Source organism: Zalophus californianus, chromosome 5, assembly GCF_009762305.2.
Source record: "Zalophus californianus isolate mZalCal1 chromosome 5, mZalCal1.pri.v2, whole genome shotgun sequence".
Taxonomy (NCBI): Eukaryota; Metazoa; Chordata; class Mammalia; order Carnivora; family Otariidae; genus Zalophus; species Zalophus californianus.
Genome location: NC_045599.1, coordinates 93,820,350 through 93,844,080, shown reverse-complemented (window position 1 = coordinate 93,844,080; position 23,731 = coordinate 93,820,350). Strand labels below are relative to the sequence as shown.

General features: G+C 38.6%; 1 protein-coding gene across 5 annotated transcripts in view; it reads left to right on the top strand.

Moving 5' to 3' along the window:
* The window catches only part of RANBP17 (RAN binding protein 17), a 324,861-nt gene that overhangs the window by 276,822 nt on the left and 24,308 nt on the right, over positions 1–23,731 (top strand). For all 5 annotated transcript variants that reach the window (XM_027605977.1, XM_027605978.1, XM_027605976.1 and 2 more), the window contains 3 exons: positions 6,438–6,652; positions 8,652–8,790; positions 19,763–19,929. In XM_027605977.1, the coding sequence (XP_027461778.1) occupies positions 6,438–6,652; positions 8,652–8,790; positions 19,763–19,929 (521 nt within the window). The remainder of the gene's footprint in view (positions 1–6,437; positions 6,653–8,651; positions 8,791–19,762; positions 19,930–23,731) is intronic.

The following is a 23,731-nucleotide window of genomic DNA, read 5'->3' as shown; positions in this document are numbered from 1 at the left end:
GTGGTGTTAGCAAACTGCAGAATTTCAGAAGAGAAAGTGAAAATTCTGATTATCTCATCAGTCAAAGGTAACCATCCCTAACAGTTTAGTGTGTGCTTTTCCATATTTTTTATGTGTGTATAGATACATTTTAGTGGTATTATAATATACTTGCTAATATGTAGTTTGCCTCTTTTACTTATATCATGGCCATTGCTCCATGTTAATATATATAAATCTACCTTTAGAATGTTTTGAGCAGAGGAGTAACATGATTTGATACTGGCTTTGACAAGATGATAGTGAGAGTGGTGAGAAGTGGTTAGATTTTGGGTATATTTTGAAGGTAAAGCAAGTCAGATTTCTTGATGGATTGGAAATATGGTATGAGAGAAATAATGTAGTCAAGGAATTTTAGCATGAACAAATGGAAAGATGAAATTACCACTAACTGAGTTGCATGTGAGGGGGATCAAAAGTTCCATTTTGGCCATGTTCAATTTGAGATGTTGATTAGACATCCCAGTGGGGATATGAAATACAGAGTTGGTATACGAGTCAGAGGTTTAGAAGTTAGGTCCAATCTCGAGAAACAAATGTGGAATTCATTGGCTTTGAGATGGTATTTAAAGCTGCAAAAGTAGGTAAGATCACCTATGTGGTGGGTGAATATAAATATAGAAGACTTAGGTTTGAGTCCTGGGGTGCTCCAGTGTTACCGGTAAAGGAGAAGAGGAGGAACTGGCAAAGGAAAGTGAGAAGGAGCAAGCACTGAAGTTAAGAGAAGATGAGGAGTGTGTGTCTTGGAAGACAAAAGAAGAAGAGGTAATCAACTGTGTCAAAAGCTGTTTGTGAATCAAGTAAAATAAGGATTAAAAGTTGACATTTGGCAACAAGCAGGTCATTGGGAATCCCGAAAAGAGTCATTTTCGGGGCAGTGGGCATAAAAGAGAATGAGAGGAGAAGACTGTGAAGATAGTTCTTTGGAAGAGTTTTATTACAAAGGGAAGTACTATCTAGCAGGGAGGTAGGGCCAAGAGGTGTTTTTTGTTTTTGTTTTTTTAATAGAAGATATAACAGCATGACTTATATTCCAAAGAGATGATCTAATAGGAAAAAAAGATTGCATAGGAGAAAAAGGGGGAAATTTATTGGTGCTATGTCCTTAAGCACGTAAGAGGAGATGGAAGCTCGTTGAACACATCGAAGGGTTGGCTTTTACAGGAGACAGCGCATGGGAGTGCAGATGCTAGTAGATAGGCAGATATTGTAGTGAAGTTTTAGAATTAGAATATATTCCCAGAAATGGATTTACACAATTTTATATTTTTAATAAATATCTCCAAATTGCCCTCTGGAATGATTATACTAATTTGTGTTCCCAACAATTTGTTTATTTCCCTGCATCCTTAGCAACACTGCCTTGTTTTAATCTTTTTCAAACTGAAATAGAAATACTATATTCCTTTCCACTCTTCATAGCTTCAATTCTGTCCCAAACAATTTATGTCCAGGGGCCTCATATGATTTTTGCAGAAAGACAGAGTAGGTTGAGAGACCTGAAGTAAGGGAATGTCAGCAAGCTTGTGGTTCTCTTCCCATGACTGTTCTGTTGATGAATGAAGACATTCAACCTATCGAGCTGTCAGCTAAATATCACTTTAAAATTTTAGAGATTAAAAGGGAAAAAGAAAAGGTAAATCAATGTAATGGATTGCTTTATAAGCCAGGAAATAACATTGTTCATACTATTGGTTCTTCCTGGTACATGATACTACTATAGTGTTTTATCCCTTGAACCTTCTTCTTTAAGTATTCTTTTGAGGACACAGAGAACTGGTAGAGTGTGGGGCAAAGAACCACCCTGTGACCCCATGATGCAGCCAATTCCTCTATTGAAGGAACAGAGGGAAGGTGTTCAAAGATATGGCATTGGCCTGACTTTGAATCATGTGTTAGAAGGAAGTGTATTATTCTACACCCCACACACCCAGCTTCACCTTCTCCTCTTTCCCAGGCCATAGCTCCCTATGTGTGAACTTACAGGCTATTAGAGTGCAGAAAGCAATGAACCCCCAGCAGTATGTATTGCTACAGTTTATGTCTCCTGAGCGCTGTGCCAGTTACTATAGTAAACACTTTACATATGCTGTCTCCTTTACTCCACATAAGAACCTTGTGAGTTATAGGTACCGTTATTATCCTTATTTTATAAATGAGGAAACTGACTTACGGAGGTTGATAGTCTGCTCAGACGCCCAGGTAGTAAGGAAAGATGTAGAATTCAAACCCAGTCGGTATAACTCAGAAGCCCAACTGGTCCATCACCCCCTCATGTACTCTTTGTTTACCTTCTGTCAGAATATTGTCTTTTATATAGTCCTCTGGCTGAGGCCTGTGAAGGAAGGCCACTCCTCTTTGGGTATAGGAAGCCTCTTCTGAAGAGGACATGATGGAGTCCGTCTCACTCAAGGAAGAGGTGGGGTCTCAGAAGGAAAAAAAAAAAGTTAAAAAAAAAATTTTTTAAAGACCTGAAAATAGATCTCAGATAAACAGAAGAGGAGATTTTGCATTTTTTAATGTATATCCTCTGAACGTAGATCTTGAGGATTGTCTAGAAGGGTACTTCTGAGTGCTAGAAGCTAACCCCAAAAGACCAAAGCAACAACAAAAAAGGTTTCTCAAAAAAAGACAGAGAATAGAGATTAAAAAAGAAGAACCCAAACAATATAAGCTAATAATGAGGAAAATATTTCTAATAAGCTGAATTATCTGTATCAGGAGTCCTCTGTGCTTCTCAGTTTTTTCCTCATGATTTAGTGAGATTTCTTTTCCTGCCGCACAAGTACGAGAGGAAGGACAGCAATTCCATGGCACCTGTGCCCCCGACTCTTGCCCACACCGGCCTTTGGCCAGGTCATCCTTTCACTTCACAGCGTTCTGTCCCCAAGCCCCAGGGCAGCCTCTGCACCCACTCACCAGGCCTCATGGTAAGAACGTAACAGTACCTCATTGCCCTGCCTGCAATTATGGCATTGTAGTGAGTGGGAAACAACGAGAGATTCTCCTTTTGATTCCAAACTTTGGAAGTCTTTATTTCATTAAGGAGAGTATCATTTCCTTTTGTGCTGCAACAGTGGTGCGGAAGTGGCAACTGTCAGTGGCTTCGGTGGCTGCCACCTGTCAGTGTCATGGAGATCGCCCTCCTAGGAACTTCCTTCCCGAAGCAAGGAAGGAGGTGGGACCTGCCAGGCACGGGGTGGAACAGGGACGGCAAGGAGGGTTGTCACACCTATAAGGAACTTCAGAACCAAACTTCAGCCCTGTCACTTCTGTTCTCAGTAATGTGAGTCTGACTGTGACAGCTTAAGCTGTTTGAGGGCAGGGGGCAGGGCGTCCAATTTCAGTGAAGTAGTATTGAGTAACACATTGGATAGAGCTGAATTATTGTGAATGAAAGACTCGGCCAAGCCTTCTCTTCCATGATCTTTCATTGCCACCACGGAATGCTGAGGCGCCTGAGCTCAGGGAGATGCAGTGTCCTATTTCAAAAGTATGACTCATTCTACTTTTCCAAGGTCATGATGGGATACTGTCATACTAATTAATTTATTTAATTAAAATAAATTAACACAGTTGTGTCTGAAACAGCCCAAAAGGCAAGCTATGTATATTAAGTTGCAACTTTAACACAGAGGTAAAAGTTGGGATTCTAAATGAGTAATCCTTCTTAATGGAGGTTATCCAACACTTTAAAATCAAAAATTTTCTCCCATCACAGTTCTTGGTCTTCTTCTTCCATCTTCTGCTGCAGAATGTAAGACCTTTAATTCTCCCATAAGGACGTCTGCATTAAAAGGCCCATAAAGATGATCCAGTTTTCTCCCTTTGACCCTGGCCTTTCCAACAAACCAAAATGTGTAGACCATGCATACCCCCAAACTACCCTAGCTCTTTCCATCGCATATAAGCAGTGCTTTTTTTTTTTTTTTTTTTCTGGGGAAGAGAGGACGGGGGAATGTCTGCCTTGGTTTATATTGAATTTGAGGCAAAGGTAGAAAAGCAGTGGTTGAGAACTTTCTTCTCCTGCAACACCTTCCTTTCTCAGACCTCCATGCCTATGTGCTTTAATCTACCTGGTACACACTCCTCCCCCTCCAAGTCTTCCTGGAAAACCATGTTTGATTCTTGAGAAATAACCTGTGCTATAAAGCTTTCCCCACCGCCCTCCTGCCCAAACAGTCAGTCTCTTCTTCTGTTCCCCTAACATTTTAACACACCTCTCTCTGTTTGTCATACTGTATGGGATCATTGATTTATACATCTGTTTTCCTCACCAGACTGAACTTTTTCAGAGCAGAGATTTTATTTCATTCATTTATTTATCTGAACACCTCACACGTAGTAGCTGTTAAGTAAATGCAGTCATATTGAGTTGAATCTTTATGGAACTTACTATATATCTCTAAGGTAAGTTAGGATGAGTCATGAGAGAGGGTACAGAATTTAGTATGGAGTAAATTCCAGGATCCATCTCAGGAAGGTGTTGGTCAGGTATTGTCATTTAGATGTGTAAATTATAAGCAAAGCCTTGTGGGCTTCTAGGGATGCACAGAAGAAAACTTGCGCCTGGAGATGTTTCAGCAAGGCAGATCAAGGGGAGGAGACCTTTGCCAGGGGGCGGACCTGTGTTTCATGCTCCACCAGAAGTATTGGTCCTTCTTAACCACATAGCACACGTGTGATTACCATAACACACACATCAGGTAGTGCCCAAACAGGGAAAAACAAGCACTATGACATTTACAGAATAGGGAATTTATTTTATGAATTACATGTTGTACAATCTTGGGCGAAGATAGGAAAATAGGTCAAAAAGGAGAATTGAAAGTTCAGGAGAAAAGTCACTAACCAGCCTTCCTGAAACAATGGCATGGATGGACAAGTGGGAGCTCGCAGGGCAATCTAGAAGCTGCTGGTGTGGGACCATGAAAGGGTGTGGGGTGAAGGGGAACTGAAGTAGGACAGAAGTCAGGGGAAGACTGTTGCCTCTGTGTAGCTGCCATTCTGGAAGTTTGCTGCAGAGTAGTTGGTGGTGGCCTTGGAATCATTCATCAGCAAGGCTGATGGTTCTTTTTTTTTTTTTTTAAGATTTATTTATTTGACAGAGAGAGACACAGTGAGAGCAGGAACACAAGCAGGGGGAGTGGGAGACGGAGGAGCAGGCTTCCTGCTGAGCAGGGAGCCTGATGCCGGGCTCAGTCCCAGAACCCAGGGATCATGACCTGAGCCGAAGGCAGACGCTTAGACTGAGCTAGTAGTTTTAGTCACAGAGGAGGAAAGAACAAAGACAAAGTGAAACCCAGTAGCATTTCTACTATTTTTTCTCACTATCTTTGATCACAGTGACCTTCAAGAAACATGGCTGCTACATCACTGGGACCTTACAAATCTCATGTAAATTTCTCTTTTGCCCAATTCTAGCCCCAACCATACAGGGAAATGGGTTCTGGGACACATAATTCTTATGTAGCCAGATTGATAACCGTGTAAAACCACAACAATATACCTCTAAATTTTGTAAGTTGAATTTAGTTTCAATTTTAGAAGCAGTACTCATGTAATACAGGAAAAAACAGAGGTAAGAAACATGTATGACTTTATAGTTTTTTGAAAAATATTCTTGGGTATTGCCTAGAAACATGCCTTACCTAGCACACATTTCAGAAACAGAAATTGTTGGTTGTCAATGCTAACTGCTATAAAAAATCTTAAGGTGACTATATAAGCATTCCTTTGTCTTCTGATGGTCAACATAGAATTTAAGTACAGGTTTTAAATAGTCATCTCTTGAGATCTTCCGAAAATGATCTAAGGACAAAAGGAAGTAACATTTGTTACACACTGTGCCAAGAACTTCTTATGTCTTATTTCATCTAATTCATAGACCCAAGTGTGTGAGGCTCCTAAGATCAGATTCATGTAAAATTGTTGAAAATTCACCCCAGAATTTAGAGTAACTTATATCTCAGTCTAGGCTATCTTTTTCTCTTGACTTAGTTGGTTATTTACTCCTATTTTTTAACATCTTATTGAAGAAGAGATAACATATATATTAAAGTATGTAAAGTGAACTAATTTCAAGAGTGCAACTCAGTGAATTTTTACGTATCTATCTATATATTCATATAATCACCATCCAGATAAAAATACAAAATTTTTCCAATACCCTTGATTGGTTTTCTTGGGCCATTTGTACTTCTCAGGTAAACTGCCTTATATATATATATATATTTTTTTTTTTCCCCCCCACTACACGGATGGTGTAATTCTTGGAACAATGGTAGGAGGAAGTGAACCTTAGCAGTAAAGTGAAAATGTTAAATAATGTGCCTCATAACTGCTTCGAATTACATCTCCTTATATCACTTTCTCTTTCTGCTTTTACCCTAAAACAGGTAATCAGATCCTGTCCCTTGGGAGCCTCTCAAAAGATCAGATTTATCCAATGAAACTCAAGGGCATCTCCATCTGCTATTCAGCTCTCAAATCTGCCTTGTGTGGAAATTATGTCAGCTTTGGCGTCTTCAAGTTGTATGGGGACAACCATTTTGACAATGTACTCCAGGCCTTTGTCAAAATGCTGCTGTCAGTGTGCCACAGTGACTTGCTAGTAAGCAGTCGTGCATCATGGGAGTCTTTGTGTGAAATGTGAAGTAACACCACCACAGGCTTGCAATGGTTATAATGAAGCCCGGGGAGTTAGAATAGCACCAGAACATTTTATGTTTTAGGACAACCTCTTGATTTAACGTAAAGAATTTGAACAACTATAGTGGCTGTATGTATATAACTAAATGGACAGGTTTCAAAAATTGCAGCTGCCACCTCTGACAGATCGGTCATCCAGAGTGCTCCAGGTTCAGCATCCAGAGAAAATGTAAATAGCAATTTCAACTAATTACTTATAACTATGCTGATAATTCAAAAAAGGTCTGTTTCCTGGAGCAGAAATGTAGGATTGGCTGCAGAATCTTCTTCCTTCTTCCTTCCTCCTCCTACTCCCATCTGCTTCCCCTACTCTTTCACCTTCCTTTCCATGAAAATTCTGGTGTGGCAGAAAGAATACTGAACTCAGAGTTGAGCATACGGGTGCATAGTCTCTACTCCGCCACTCACTAGTCATTTACCTTGAATAAATCACCTTCTCTATTTCTCCAGGCTTTAATTTCCTCACCTTTAAAATTAGTAAATTAAACAAAGTGATCTCTAGGTCCCTTTTCAACTCTACCATCTAGTTTCTATGATTTATGTCAGTGGTTTTCAAACTTTGAGGCCCTTCAGAATCACCTGGGGTGCTTGTTGGAAATTTAAATTTCCAGGCTTCTCCACTGAGCTGTGTCATTATCAGACTTTTTAAACATCCCTGCCTGATTACACAAAAGCTAATATATGCCCAATGTGGTTGCAGTAATTACTTCAGTAACAGCCAGATTCATGCTCAGACTTAGTTCAGGCTTTCCCACCTGCTCCCTGCCAAGGTTATAAGTAAAATCTAGGGGGCCTTTGTTAGTCAACCCATGTGAGAAATGCTCCTTGACAAGAATGGACGAATGGGCCAGGATCACCCTCTTCCACTGTTCTAAGCTAGTCTTAATAGAAGCACAACTCAAGCCAGAGTGGTTTAGCCTCAGTAGTAGAATGGGATACTCGTTGAAGGCTACCCGTATGACAGAAATTACAAAGTAGAAACTTGACTCAGATCAGGGATCGGTTCTCATCGAGAAGACTCTTCACTGCAGTTGAGGTCCCCCAAAAAAACTAATTGTGGCTCCAGGAATTGCTCTAATCATTTTTCTAACAGGCAAGCAAATCTATAACTCAGTAATTCTCAAATTTAAGGGTGCATAGGACTCCCTTCGCGTGCGTGTTTAAAATGCAGGTTTCAAGACCTCATTCCAGAGCATTTCATGTAGTGAGTCTGGAGTGGGGATCAGGAAACTGCATTTTTAATAAGCATCCCATGTGATCTTATGGAAGTGATCTTAATCTCACTTTAATAAACACTGCTCTGGTTTATTTCTCTTATGAGCATTATGCTTCTTTGATATTGGTTTGAGTTCCATTTAAAGTTTTCCAGGTATTTTTCTCATGCACTTATCTTTTGCCTGTAGTATATGGCAAATATTAAGCCATTGATCAAATTATGATTTAGTTAGGTGGGTTAGCATTTGTAAGTAAAATAGACTATGATGTCAAATCTTACTACAACAGCAAATAGCTTTGTATTAAAAAAAAAAAAAGGCTGCCTAGCCACTATTAAGTACTGTTCAGTGTTACAATATCCCCATCCAGAAAAATAATTCAGTCTTCTAAATTCCATACTACAGAGATTTTATTTGCATTTAAATGTTAGCCATATAAGGTCAAATTGACATTACTTGCAGGGCTATAGCTTCAAATTAGGATTTCTAGAGATCAAGAGATTCCCTTTAGAACCCCTTTCAATACTGAATTGCGAATCATGATGTCATGTGTTCCATGTATTTATTTTATATATTTATGTTTAAGTAAGTTTACAATTTCAAATATTATAAATGGCAGTTTCCACTAGACCTTAACATGTCTTTTGCTTCCCTTTGGCTTGACACTTCATTATCTCTGTGTTGTAGCAATATCGGAAACTGAGCCAGTCTTACTATCCACTCCTGGAATGTCTTACCCAGGACCACATGAGCTTCATCACCAACTTGGAGCCTCCTGTACTTCTATATGTTCTCACATCTATCTCAGAGGGACTCACTACTCTTGGTAAGTATCACAGAGAACATTATTTCCAGAGGAAAAGCTTGGTTGTGGTCTCTTAATGTATGTGCTTATTGAGATGGTCTACAAAGGGGAAAAGATGGTATACCCAAACTGAAAGATTATTTTGTAATTATTACTTGCAAGTGAGAGAATGCCCTTTTTTCATATTTTGATGTATAGCTAATTTCTTAACCAGCTTAATTAAGGTATAATTTACACACAATAAAACTCATTGATTTTAAGTGAACAGTTCAGTAACTACTGACAGATGTATGTACATAGTCATAAACTACCACAATGAAGATATGGAACATTTTCTTCACCACAAAAAGCTCCCTCGTGCCCCTTTCTGATCAATCCCTTTCCCCTGGCCCCAGCCCCAAAGAACCACTGTCTACTTTCTTTCACTATAGTTTGCCTTTTCCAGAATTTTGTCTAAGTTGAAACATATGATATATAGACCTTTGTGTCTGGCTTCTTTGAGCATAATGCCTTTGAGATTCATCCATGTTGTTTTGCAAATCAATTTATTCCTTTCTGTTGCTGAGTTATTATTCCATTGTATGGATTATCACAATTTATTTATATATTCACCAACTGATGGCTATTTGGCTTGTTTCTATTATTTGGTTATTTTGTACAATGTTACTATGAACATTCCTGTACAAGTCTTTGTGTGGTCAAATACTGTTTCTCTTGGGTAACTACCTAGGAGTGGGATTTCTGAGTTGTATGCTAAGTGTATTTTTAACATTATTTAAAACAAACAAAGAAACAAACAAAAAAAAAAACTGCGACACTGTTTCCTAAAGTGACTGTACCATTTTGTTCTCCCCAGCAATGTATGAGGGCTCCAGTTTCCCTGTATCCTCCCTAACACTTGCTATTATTAGTCTTTTTAATCTTAGCCATCTTAGTGGGTGTAAAGAAGAATCTCATTGTAGTTTTAATATTTATTTAACTACTGAATAATGATTTGCACATCTGTTCATGCTTGTGTGCCATTCGTGTATCTTTTTCATGAAGTATTTGTTCAAATTTTTTACCCATTTTTTTAACTGGATTGTTTATCTTGTAAGTATTTGTTACATATTCTGGATACAAATCCTTTATCAAATGTGTGTTCTGCAAATATTTTTTTCCGTCTTGGCTTGTCTTTTTATTTTCTTAACAGTATCGCCTTATTACAAGAGCAAAGTTTTTAATTTTGAGGAAGTCTAATTTATTTATTTTTTTCCTTTATAGTTCATGTCTTTTGGGTCCTATCATAAGAAATCTTTGCTTAACAGGTCGTTTCTATGTTTTCTAACACAAGTCTTATAGTTTTTTATCTTATGCTTAGGTCTTGTGATCTTATGATCCATTTCAATTAAACTTTTTGTATATAGTATTAGGTATGAGATGAAAGCTGTTTTTAAACATACAGTTATTCAATTGTTATAGCACCTTTTGTTGAAGAATATCCTTTCTTTATTTAATTACTTTGTGCCAATTCTATACTGCTCTGATTTTTAATTTTTGTCCTAACTTTATGGTAAGTCTTAAAATCATATGGCATGGACCTCTAATTTTGTTTTCTTCTTTTAAAATTGTCTTGACTATTCTGGGTTCTTTGTCTTTTTATATAAGCTTTAAAGTCAATTTGTCAGTTTCTCTTGGTAGGAAAAAAATAAGGGAATTTTGGTGGGGATTGCATTGAATCTCTAGCCCAATTTGGGAAGAATTGACATATTAGCAATATTGAGTGTTCGATTCCTGAAAATGGCATATCTGTCCATTATTTAGATCTTCCTTAATTTTTCTCAACAGCATTTTTGTAGCTTTGAATGTATGACTCTTGTACATATTTTGTTATATTTATAACTATTTTATATTTTTATGCTATTGTACATGGTACTGAATTTCAATTTCCTTTTGTTTTTGGCTACCATGTAGAATTGCAGGTGATTTTTTTGTATGTTGACCTTGTATCCTGCAGCCTCACTAAACTCACCTATTAATTTTGGTCACTTCTATAGATGTCTTAGGATTTTCTACATAGATGTGTCTGCAAATAGACAGCTTATCTCTTCCTTTCCAATCTGTATGGCTTTTATTTTTTCTTGCCTTATCACACTGGCTAGGACCTACATGTAGTACAATGTTGAATAGAAGTAATGATAGCAAACATTTTTTCCTTGTCTCTAAGGAAATATCTCCATTCATTCTTTTACCATTCAGTATAATGTTAGCTGTAGGTTTTATATAGGTGCTCTTTATCTTGTTGAGAAAATTCCCTTCCATTGTGGTTTTCTGAGAGTGTTAATCAGGGATGAATACTGAATTTTATCAAATTATTTTTCTGGACCTACTGAGATGATCATGTGGTTTTTCTTTTTAGTTCCGTTTGTACATTACATAATGTTGATTATCACATTGATGGATATTTGAATGTTAAAGCAACCTTGCATTCCACACTAAGTTACAACGTATTATCCTTCTTACATATTACTGAATTCAGCTTTCTAAAATTTTGATACAGACTTTTACATCTATGTTTATGACAGATATTGATGTGTTCTGTAGTTTTTCTTTGGTTCTTCTTCCATATCTTTTATTCTTTGTCTAGTCTCCTATATCTTTACCTTGTTTTAGCATCAGTCTAATGCCCTCATAAAATGACTTGGGAATGTTCCCTCCTCTCCTATTTTCTTAAAAAGTTTGCGTAGAATTGTTATTAGTCCTTACTTATTGTTTGATAGAACTCCCCAGTGAAGCCATTAGGTCTAGATTTTTTTAGCAGGCTTTTAACTACAAGTTAAACATTTTTAAAGAATATAGGGCTATTCCAGTTATTTATTAGATTTGGGGTAGCATTTGGTAGTTTGTGTCTTTAAAGGAATTTCTCTGTTTCATCTGATGTTCATCTGACGTTGACATAAAATTATTCATAATATCCCATTGTTCTACAATTTGATTTCTGTAAGGTCTGTGGTGATGTTCCCTCTTTCATCCCTGAAATTGACTATTTGTGTCTTCTCTCTTTTTTTTTTTCTTGATCATTCTGGCTCTAGATTTATCAGTTTTATTACAGAGAACCAGTTTTCAGTTTTCATTGATTTCTCTGTTGTTTTCTTTTATTTCCTTAATTTCATGTACGGCCTTTATTATTTCCCTCCCTCAGTTTACTTTGCTTTTCCTTTTCTAATTTTTCATGTAGAAGCTTGGATCACTGATTTTAGACCCTTCCTCTTTGCTGATATACACATTTAATGCTTTCATCTAAGCACTGCTATAGCTATTCCTCTCAAATTTTTTGTGTATTTTGGGTTTTTTTTCTGTTCAGTTTAAAAATGTTTTCCAATTGTCCTGCTGATTTCTTCTTTTATCAATGGATTGTTACTGAGAGACACAGTGTTTCATTTCTGTATATCCAGAGGTGTTCGGATACCTGTTACTGATTCTAGTTTAATTCCATTTTGGTCATAGGATATACTCAATGATTGTTATAACCTTTATTTTTATTGCATCTTTTTTATGGTTCAAAATATGTGACTATTACATGGGCACTTGAAATGAATGTGCATTCCATTGTTGTTAGGAAGAATGTTCTGTAGTGGTCTAATTGATAATGTTTAGATTTTCTACATTCTTACTAGTTGTTTGTTTGTTTTCTATTTATTCTATGAATTACCAAGAGAGAAGTGTTGAAGTCTAACTATAATTATAGATTCTTCCATTTCTCCTTTTAGTTCTATCAGTTTTGATATAAAGCATTTTAAAGCTCCGTTATTAGGTATGTAAATATTTGGGGTTGTCTGTCCCTTTGATGAATTTTCCCCTTTATCAAGAAATGACCATCTTTATCTCTGGTAATACTCTTTTTTCTGAAATCTATTTTGTCTAATATTACTAGCTTCTCCAGCTTTCTTTTGATTAGTGGTGCCTCTTTTTCCATCATTCCTGTGTCTTTATATTAAAGTTGGTTTCTTGTAGACAGCAGGTATTTTCTAATGATACTGTAACAATTTTTACAAATTTGGTGGCTTAAACCAATGTAAATTTTTTATCTTATAACTATTTGGGTTTTTTAAAAGATTTTATTTATTTATTAGAGAGAGAAAGGGAGTGGAGGAGGAGCAGAAGGAGAGAATCTCAAGCAGACTCTGTGCTGAGTGCAGAGCTGATGCAGGGCTCAATCTCACAACCCTGAGATCATGACCCGAGCCAAAATCAAGAGTGGGACGCCCAACCAACTGAGCCACCCAGGCACCCCATCTTATAGTTCTTTAAGTCATAAATCTGACATGGGTCTTGTTGGGCTAAAGTGAAGGTGTCAGCAGAGCTGTGTTCCTTTCTAGGAGAAATTCCATTTCCTTGCCTTTTCCACTTTGTAGAGACTACCTAAATTCCTTAGCTCATGGCCCCCGGCAAGATTGCATCTATAACCACTCTTCTATAGATACATCTCCCTCTGATTCTGACCTCTCCTGCTTCTCTCTTTCACTTTTAAGGACACTTGGGATTACATTGGGCCTACCCAGATAATCCAGAATAATCTCCCTACTTTTCACTCAACTAATTAGGAGTCTTAATCCATCTGCAATCTTATTTATTCTTTGCCATTTAATCTAACATATTCACAGGTTCTGGGAGTTAGCCCATGGACATAGGACATATTTGCCTAATACATAGCATACAGGTGGGTCATATTTTTATATCAAATCTGACTATCTCTGCCTTCTCGTTAGTGTTTCAACCATTTACGTTTAATGTAACTACCAGTGTATTTGAGTTTAAATCTATAATATTGCTATTTGTTTTCTTTTTATTTGAGCTTTGTTTCTTTTTCCCTTTTTTCCCTTTTCCTGCCTTCTTTTGGTTTGGATTAATTAAATGTTTCTTATGAATCCATTTATATCCTCCGTGAGTTTATTAGCCAGACTTCTTTATTTTTAGTGGTACTCTAGGGTTTGTAATCTACACCTTCAAATAATGTCATCATAGTTTGCCTTCACATAAATCACAGGGGGTGCCTGGGTGGCTCAGTCATTAAGCATCTGCCTTCGGCTCAGGTCATGATCCCGAGGTCCTGGGAGCGAGCCCTGCGTTGGGCTTTCTGCTCTGCAAGAAGCCTGCTTCTCCCTCTCCCATTCCCCCTGCTTGTGTTCCCTCTCTGGCTGTCTCTCTCTCTGTGTCAAATAAATAAAAATCTTAAAAAAAAAAAAAAAGATAATCACAGTTTACCTTTTCCCCTCTTATCTCCATTCCTTTTGGAACTCCAGCTGCACATGTATTATATATCTCTGTTATTATTCAAAGACTGGATAGAAAGGACTCCTTTACAGATCTCCAGAATTCTCTCTTTGTATGGCTCCCACTCTCTGAAGCTCTGTCCCATGAGTTCTAGCTGCCTCAACCCCCCAAGTTCAAACTGTTTCTCTTCCACTCATTGAGACTACTTGGCTTTGTTTGGGTTCCCCCTTCCAGGCCTATAGCCTGGAAACTCTTTGGGGCAATGAGCTCCAGTGACTGTGTACGTGGAACCTCATTTGTCTCCCTCCTCTCTGGTTTAATAGCCCTATACTGCTTGTTGTGCAATAATTGAAAAATGTTGTTTCATATTTTTGTCCTGTTTTCTAGTTGTTTATGACAGAAGGAAAAATTCTCATAGCAGTTAATCCTTCATGGACAGAAACTGATGCCTTGCTTTTCTTATTACAGTTTGCCTTGACATTCTTTTATCTCACATCATGGTAACACTTTAAGATTTTGGATTAGTTACAGGTGGCTATGTTCTCAAAGTATGGTCTTGGGCCTAGAATCTGCATTTTCACAAGGCTCTTGAGGGAGTCTTGATGGGGTAGCATTATGGAGGGAATCCTGAATAAGTCCCAGTGCTACCACTTATTAAGTGTATAATTGTGGACAAGTGCTCTGTGCCTGATGCTGTCGTAGGTGTTTTCAAGATGTGTAGCTCACCCTTGTCATTCTCAGAACCACTATGCATACCAAAACTGGGTTACATACTCTAATAGTGCTGTTTGTCCTTACTTCCTACTTGATTGTAAGCTTCCAAAGGACAGGAACAGTGTCTTGAGGTACCACTAGCATATAGTAACTAAATTAATTAAGTAATATTATTTTCAGTATACAGATGAGTAAGCTGTGGCTCAGAGAGGTGACACAACTTGCACAAGGTCACACAACTAATAAGAGTCTGATCTAGGAGTCTTTTCTAACTCTAAAGCCCATTCCTCTCCACCTCACTACTCTGCTAGATCTGTCTAATATAGGTCAGAGTTTGCCAGGTGAATCTTCAAGAAAAAGGACTATTGAAAATAACCACTTGGGTTTCTCCTTTTCCAACAATAATAGATCTGCAAAGAGGCATTTCTGGTTATTGTTTGGGTTACAAGCAGGTCTCAGTTCTGCTTTAGCCTCTGGAAAAAATGAAAGGAAGGCACAAAAAAATTCAAATCAGTGATGGAGTAGTAACTCACCTAATATGCTTAACATGATATTAAAAAAATTTGGTCATTGTCATTTATCAGCATTTTTAGTTTCAGGCCAACTATAATATGGGGAAGAGAAAGATGAATGAGAAAAGAGATTATATTTTCTGTCTTTTTGATTACCCGGCCACCATCACCCCACCACCACCATACTCTTACATACAGACACCAAGTGCAGGACTTACAAAAAGCTGCTCTTAATAATAATTCTCAAGTCATTCATTCAGTAAGTGTCAATTGTGCACATTGACTATACTAAAGGGAACAAGACAGACAGATAAGGCCCCTACTTATGTGAAGCTTAGATTCTGGAGGGAGAAAGGTAATAAATAAATGAACACCACACACAGGAAAAAGTCAAGTCATGACAAGTGCTAAACAAAGATCTAAAATGGGATAATGGCTGGAGAATGATTAAATGTGGCTTCTCTAGAAGAAGTGATCAGGGAAGACTTCTGTAGTTTAGTCGGGGCTGGAATGGGGGTGCATTCCAAGAAGAAGCAAAGGATGGCACAAAAGGCAAAAACAAGGAATGGTGAAGGCAAATGAAAAGTTGAACCAACTGGAAACCACCAGACCTTTCCTCATCAAGTCCACTACTAATAAAATGTTCATTATTAATAGAGTATGTTGCTATTTTGAACACATTCTTGAATTGGGGGAAGTGGTGTGAATGTAACATGGGAGCAAAACATTCAGGAAACACTTAGAAACTTAGAGACCTTGTACATTATTAGTTTCTCCCACCAAAAACATGCTAAAGATAGAAGAAAGCTATGAATTAGCAAACTAAGTGATGGGCTTGCTGTTTCAGAGATTGAAACAGGAAAACACATGGAAAGTGAAAAGGGGGACAGTACTGTGTGTTGGGCACTATGGTAGTCTTTACACACTTCCCCTTACTGATTTCTCACAAAGCCTTGCGAAGTAGGTGGTATTAAGCATATTTTACAGAGGCGCAAATTGAAGCTCCATAAAGTCAAAACATCTAGAAGATACAGATTCAAAACTAGGCCCACCTGTTTCCAAAACTACTGCACCACCCATACAGGCCTTTTGTTTCTGAAATTGCCTTTCACACCATATTTTTCCAAGACCTTCATCCTCTCTTCTGCCATGGTGAGAAATTCTGGGCCGAAGCCAAATTTTAGCTCAGCCCCATTATCATTCTCCTGCCTCAGTTAAGCAACTCTTTCCTATACAGTTAACTTTTCAGAACAGCTTTCTGTGATGGGTCTTAGTGAACAGGAGGACTATTAGTGATGCACGTGCTTCCTGTGGAGACTGGTTGCAGGAGGAAAGGAGCATTTGGTTGTTTTTAGTGCCAAACAACAAGTTGCTGGAGAGGACGAAGTGCCTATTAGGCTTAAAAATTGTATCTACAATAGTCTAAATCACAGATGAATTGTTAAATTCATGACTTTGGCTCATCCTCTTATGTCAGGAGGTTTCATTATTTGAATCTCAAACAATAGCTTGAGCTGCACATAAAGAAAACCAATAATAATACGCAGTCCTCAGCACTCTTCATTCTGTTTTTGATCAAATGGCCCTTGATCCTTATTATTCCACACCTTTCAATCTACCCTAAACTAACATTTATCCGTTTCAAAGTCCCCCATCATAAATCAGCCGTAATGGAAGCTCTTCTTCTTGCTTTTATTGCAAGGGTATAAGCTCTAACCTTCATGTCTAAAGTGTTTACCTGGCTTTTTCACAGCTGACTCAGTAGATTGGAACCTTTTAATGCAACCTGCATGGAATGTGGTCACCAAATCTATGTGAAGTCTTCATAATTTTTGTGTGATTGATAGCATATTGCTCTTCACTGGTGAGGGAAACGGCATCTATTTCCTGCTTGCTTCCTTTTGTAGATATTAAGTTACTTAATCCATTTACTTTCGTGATTGGGACTTCAGAGGTAGAAATGTGAAGGAAAAGAGAAAAGCGACAAAGCTCAACAAATCTATGCCTGACTCTTAGGCCTCGATGTTTTCCACTGCATGATCTTACCTCCTGGAATTATAAAACCAAAGCTCCCTTTTCTGCAGAGTAACCCAGTTGTGGGGAGGGGAGATAAAAAATCAATCAGTCAATCAAACACCATAGTTTTAGGAGAAAAAGAGCCCCTTTCTGAAATCAAAGGAAAATAGAGTCGTACAGTGTACTTGCATGCGGAGCTTCCATAGCTCCACAGTTCCCCAGACTACTGTCTGCGGCCATCCTTTAGACCTTCAAACAACCCTCCTGGTCCTGCCTCAGCTACCATCATCCTCAAGCTTAAATGCAGTCATCTGTCTGTATTTCAAAACTTTCTCCCGACCTACTTCTTTCTATTTATTATGCCATTTCTCTCCAAAACGATGTATTTGAAAGAGTTTTTAAACCATGGTGTTATATCAGTTCTAGGTATTATTACTAAACACAACTCAAGACCTGTAAAAACCTTTCTCAGATCAGCTTTGTCTGCCCATTCTTTAATTCAGCTAAGAGGGCACACCTCTGATCTAGGAAAGGCACATGTGTCTCAGAAGCTCAGAGAGTAATAAGAATAAGAGATGAATGACTGCCTTAGGGAGTGTGTAATCTGCTGGTCCCCAGCCCTACTCTCCCAGTCCACTTTCCTCATCTGCATGTACCATTTTCGCCATTTTTTGAATGTTTTTAATTGTATCTTTTGTCATTTCTGTTACTTATCATAAACTCCTCGGGACCGTGTCCATGTGTTACCTTTAGCCAGAAAATCTGGGTAGTGTCATGCTATGAATCAAAACCATGAACTTTGGGGGCGCCTGGGTGGCTCAGTCATTAAGCGTCTGCCTTTTGCTTGGGTCATGATCCCAGGGTTCTGGGATCGAGCCCCGCATCGGGCTCCCTGCTCAGCGGGGAGCCTGCTTCTCCCTCTCCCACGCCCCCTGCTTGTGTTCCTTCTCTTGCTGTCTCTCTCTCTGTGTCAAATAAATTTAAAAAAATAAAGAAACAAACCATGAACTTTGGATAAACTGTTTATCTCTCAGCTTTGTTTTTCTCACTTGAAAAATGCAAATAACACCTACTATATACAAAGTGGTTGTTAGAAGTAAGTGAATAATAATTTTAATGTACAAAATAGATAATAAATGGTTGCTATATCATGTCACTCACTTGCTTTAAAAGAAGCCTTTAATAACACCTCTGTTGTCTTTCAAATAAAAGTAATGTCTCAGCCCACTATTGGATGCCCTCGAGGAAGACCCCCAACCTACTTTGTCAGCCTTCTCTCTTTTGACTCCCTATACGTTCTTTCACTCAAACCAAAAGTCCTATGCCAAATACACCCTCCTCTTTCCATCATGAGGGCACACCGGTAGTACATCATCTTTTGAGCCCCTTGTGTTTTAAAAAAGTGTTTGATGCTTGCATATATTTTTGCTTACTGCCTAATTTTGTTTAATATCTACTGGATTTTAGCAGTTAAGAACAGAGCTCTAGAATCCAGCTCCTTGTTTATTTTCATACAGCGGCTCCACAGTCATCTAGCCGTGTAGCCATGGACACATCATTTAATCCCTCACTATTCTTGCCTGTGAATGGAAATAATAATAATAGTAACTATTACAGTGAGGATAATAATATAACTATTATTGTGAGGATGCAAAATAATAATTCATGTAACTAACACAGTAAGCTCTCATTAAACATCAGCTGTTTTTATTACGAGAATTTCTAGTTGTTTTCTTCTCATTCAAGTCTGCAAGTATTTTCCAACTGATGAGGAAGGTTAAGTGGTTCTTTCAAAGTAACAACAGAGCAAGTAATTGGAAAAGATGAGATTTGAAACCAGAGCTGTCTGACCCCAGAATTCCTACCTTCCCACCACCCTGTGTACACTGTGCTAATCTCTGTACCTGAAAAATGTCCTTCCTTATATCTAACTAAAATAACTTTCCCAGGCCCATCTGAGGTTCTGTCTCCTTAAAAAAGTCTCTTTGATCCCCATCCAAATGTGATGTCTTCCTCAAAATCCTCATAGTGGTGTGTCACTCGTTTGTACCCAGCATTGTGCTCCAGTGACTTCTGTACTCCATCATGAGATCTTGGACACCAGGGTAGGTGTCCAAGGGTAGAGGTTGCCCCTGAAACAGAGCACTTTGCCCCAAGTCTGCACCCTGTTTCGTCTGAAGCGGAGCACTTTGCACCAAAGAGACATTCAGTAAAGTCACTTGAGTTGAACAGAGGGTTGTTAAGGCCACAGATGGAAAATTCTGTCCAATCCAATCCAGGAATCATTTACTTACAAACACATCTTTATACCAGGTCCTGTAGTAGACACTGGGTTTAAAGAGATTAGCAAGGCAAAAACCCTGCCCTTAAGGAATTTACAGTTTGATAAAAGTGCTTTGAAACCAGAAAGTGATTTTTTTTAATTGGAGGCGTTACAATCAATCAGATGAAAAAACACTTCAGTAATGCGAAGGGGTTCTCACTTCTCATTCCTACAGATACAGTTGTCTCCTCCAGCTGCTGTACCAGTTTAGACTACATCGTCACCTACCTCTTCAAGCACATAGCAAAAGAGGGCAAGAAGCCACTTCGATGCGGAGAGGCTACCCAGGCCGGTCAGAGACTATTACATTTTATGCAGCAAAATCCAGATGTCCTACAGCAGGTAACTGGTGGTCGGTCACCTGGCTTAAGAAACAGAGTTGCCCAAAAGCCAGCCTAGACCCTGGATGTCTCTTAGAGCAAATGGTTCGGTCAAGACTCGTTATCAGTCATTCTCTAGGAGTATTTTCCTGGAAGATAGGGTAGCACACTCGCCCCAGGACTACTCACCCTCAAGAAATCTCTTAAGTCGTTCATCTTACTCCAGTGAAGCTAGAATTCAAAGAAAGGATAGCTCTTCCAGAGGCCTGAAAGAAATAAAAGGCGAAGCCAGAACTAGAAATAGTCAAGCTCTGGTTTATTTCTTGGAGCCTCTAATAATGTCTTCTGAAGTTTGCCTTGTGAGTCCTCTGGTACATCAGGGAACTGCCATTTGCTGAGCTCCCAGTCGGTGCCTAACAGCTTGCTGAGAACTTTCCGTTCATTGTACCACAATTGGTATTCTTCCCATTTAAGATAAGAAATCAAGGTTAGGATAGATCATATTCCCCAGAGCATTTAAGTAATAAAGCCACAACTTCTTCATTTTCAAATGTGTTTTCTGACTGGCTAGTATGAGTTAGGTCCAAGTTTAATATTGTTTTTTTAAAAACTCACTTCTGCAAATCACAGTAACATCATGCATAAAAATAAATAAGACATGTCGGAAATATTTCAAAGAGAATAATACCATTTTTCTAGGGAGATACCATCACTATGATATTTTCCAGTTCCACTAACTTTGGAAACTTTATACTGCTTCCAGTTGTTTTATTTTGCCAAATTATCCTCCTAATAGTTTGTGGTTTGCAAATGTAAACACTTTAACAAGGTTATTAGCCAACAAACAAGGTGCCTGCCACCAGCAGAAAGTATCACTCCGAGCAAAGAAATGATGGACGTAGAATGAGCCAGCCATGGGTGAGGTTTTCTTCCTGGCTATCATTTTTTACGATTATTCAAATGAAATTATATAAACTTATTTTGGGTGATGTCTCAGCCTGTTGTTTTCCTGGCAAGGAGGTGTGTAGTTAAGATTTTGTGTAACTAGACAAGGTGCTGTCGGCCTCTAAATATTTGGTGTGCCCCTGGAAGTGTTAACAACGCGTCGGTGATACAGTAAAGAGAAGAGAAAGATCGCACGTGTGTTGAGGACTTTCTGTGCACAAGGTCCAAGAGCCACTGAGACTCGTAAGGCCTAATTTCTCTCCTTAAAAAGGTGCTATCAGGTGGGACAGAGATAATTGGTTAGTTATTAGGTAACTAACCACTTACATGATAATTTGATTAATATAGTGGTGACAGAGATTGACACACGAGGAGAGGACTTTCAGAGAACTCTTCTCATTTACACCCCCACAATAACCCTGAAATGTGGATATCATCACCCCCATTTTACAGGTGAATAAATTGAGACACAGAGCAACTGGGACGTGGAATGTGAACCAAGGTTTGTTTGACTCAAAAGCCTAAGTCCTTACCACTTACACTGTTGACTCTCAAGGGCCTAGTTGGTAGGGATAAGATCTCAGATTCACCAGGAATGCCATTTCAAACTATACATTCTATTGAGATTTGGGCGTACCCCTCCTTCCCCCTCCACCACCTACCCAGCTGCAGTAGCCTCTGGTACTGTTGGGATGTCATAGCCCTCAGGTGTTCTGCAAGGAGAAGGTTGAAAACCACAGATTTAGAGCATGTAGCCAGTGGAGAAAAGAAATACCCATGGATTGGCCAGGAATCAGACCCAGCCCCCAGCCCACCATGGCAAATGACAAGTCCCCCACCAAATCCCTCCTGCCGGCCCTCAGCCTGATCACATTATTATCCCATAAAGTTTGGCAGAAACTTTTAAGTCGGTAGATTTTACCAAAATCAATAGGCTGTGATCCTAGACAGATACCATCAGACTGTGCAGAGCAAGTGATGTGGTTGTACAGGAGATGATCAAGTTTGTCTTTACTCAGAATTACCATGCATTTGTTGGTTTAAGTAATTTCTGTGTGTTAATAATACTTGGTAATCCTTTGCTTTATAGCATATGACTAAGTAGTGATATATCTTTATTAACAGTGGAATACATTCTATTTATTTGGAATGTAGGCTTTCAGATAGCATTTTAAATATTAATGACTGGTCTCTGGTAGTCAGCATAAATATGATTTGCATTAGCACTAGGTTATATCATCTTGAGTGCCTCTGATGTCAACTATCGGGTATAGTAATATCTGACATCATCTCCTTAGGTCACTGACAACTTTGACCTCTATTCTTATGCACAGTTTCTGTCGTCTCAAAAGCTCTTTTGAATTGATTTGAAATTTTGACTCTTCCCTTTATGAGGCAGTAAAATTGATAATTATTCAGATGGGAACTGAGCGCTGAGTGAAAAATCAATTCTACCCGCTCTCTGCTGCGTATAAAATTACTTCTGAGTCGGCTGGACTGAACGGATGGCCGGAGTAAAAGCAGCAGGCCGGAGTAGTGGGAAGAATTAGCTGGACAGAGCTAATAGCCTGAAGGGATGGACTTGGAAAAGAGGGAGTGGGCCAGTTGGGGGTTATTATGAGCAAGGATGGGTCCCATTGATCATCTGTTTACATCAGCTTTCCAAGACCTTATAAATCAGCCCTGAAGAGCAGCAGAACTCGGAGATTCGGCATCTTACCAGAGGGACTTTGTATTAGATTATTCTCATTTTCACACTCAGATGAAAAGTGAGCCATTGATTATTCATTGGTTGCCCATTAAATGCTGTTTTTATAGATGATTTGCCTATCACTGAAGGTAATGAACAAGGTGGCTGCTTTATAACTCGAGGTTTCAGTTTTCAAGGCATCTGTGTCGGTTAAGTAATGCCTAACCCTATTAAAAGGAATGGGTTACAAATTGCTTAACAGTGCTGAAAAACTAGACCCTAATGACTAATTGTGCTTGGAGTTTAGAGAGGGTTTGTCAGCTCTTTAAACTAAACTGATGCAATGATACTGCAATTATTTACTAGTTTGAACTGTTTTCCCCCCCAACCTGGATATGTATTGCTGGAAGCGAAATTGCATGAAGAGTGTCAGTTCCAAATTGCAAAAGTTTATGTCCTCAAGCTTCCATAGCAAGCAAAGCATGAACCCACATAAAAGGTTTTCCAGCATCCTTGTAGGCCTTGTGATTGGTGTGCAACAGCCTGGGAAGCACATTTTAAGCGCCTCTCACCTGGAAACGTGCTTATTATGATCTGTTATGTGGCTTGAGATCCTCAGTGTTTTTAAAAATATTCTCCAAATAAGCCGTCTTCCATAATCTGTAAACAAACCTAACTTTGCTAGCATTAAATTTAGTCTATTTGAAGACCCACTGTAATTAAGTAAATCTATTGCAAATAAGAATTATTGTCTCACCAGCATACCTTGGGCTTAGCACTTGAGGAGAGCCCAGTTTACGTATAAATATTCCCAGTTTAAGAATAAATATTCCCCATGTGTTCTTATGCCATTAGAAAGATAAACTAAAATCTTAAGAACAAGCCAATAGTAACAGTGATTAGGCACAGATGGGTTACAGCAATTTGGAAAATTAAATTTCTGTATGAATATTTTTCAGTTTTACCTCTGGTCATGTGAAGTGTTTGCCTCTTCTATAAGCCACAGATCAGCTTTCATTTAGTTATATCACAGAGTGAAAGATTTGCCCAAATTAGGTAAATGGAGGAGTGTGTTTTATAGAGTTAGAGGGGCAGTTCAGAGATGTGACAGATTCTTTTTCAGATTATAAGAATAGGGCACTGATGCCGAATGCTTCTCTAAATCCGAATTGCAGCTTCAAGTAATTGC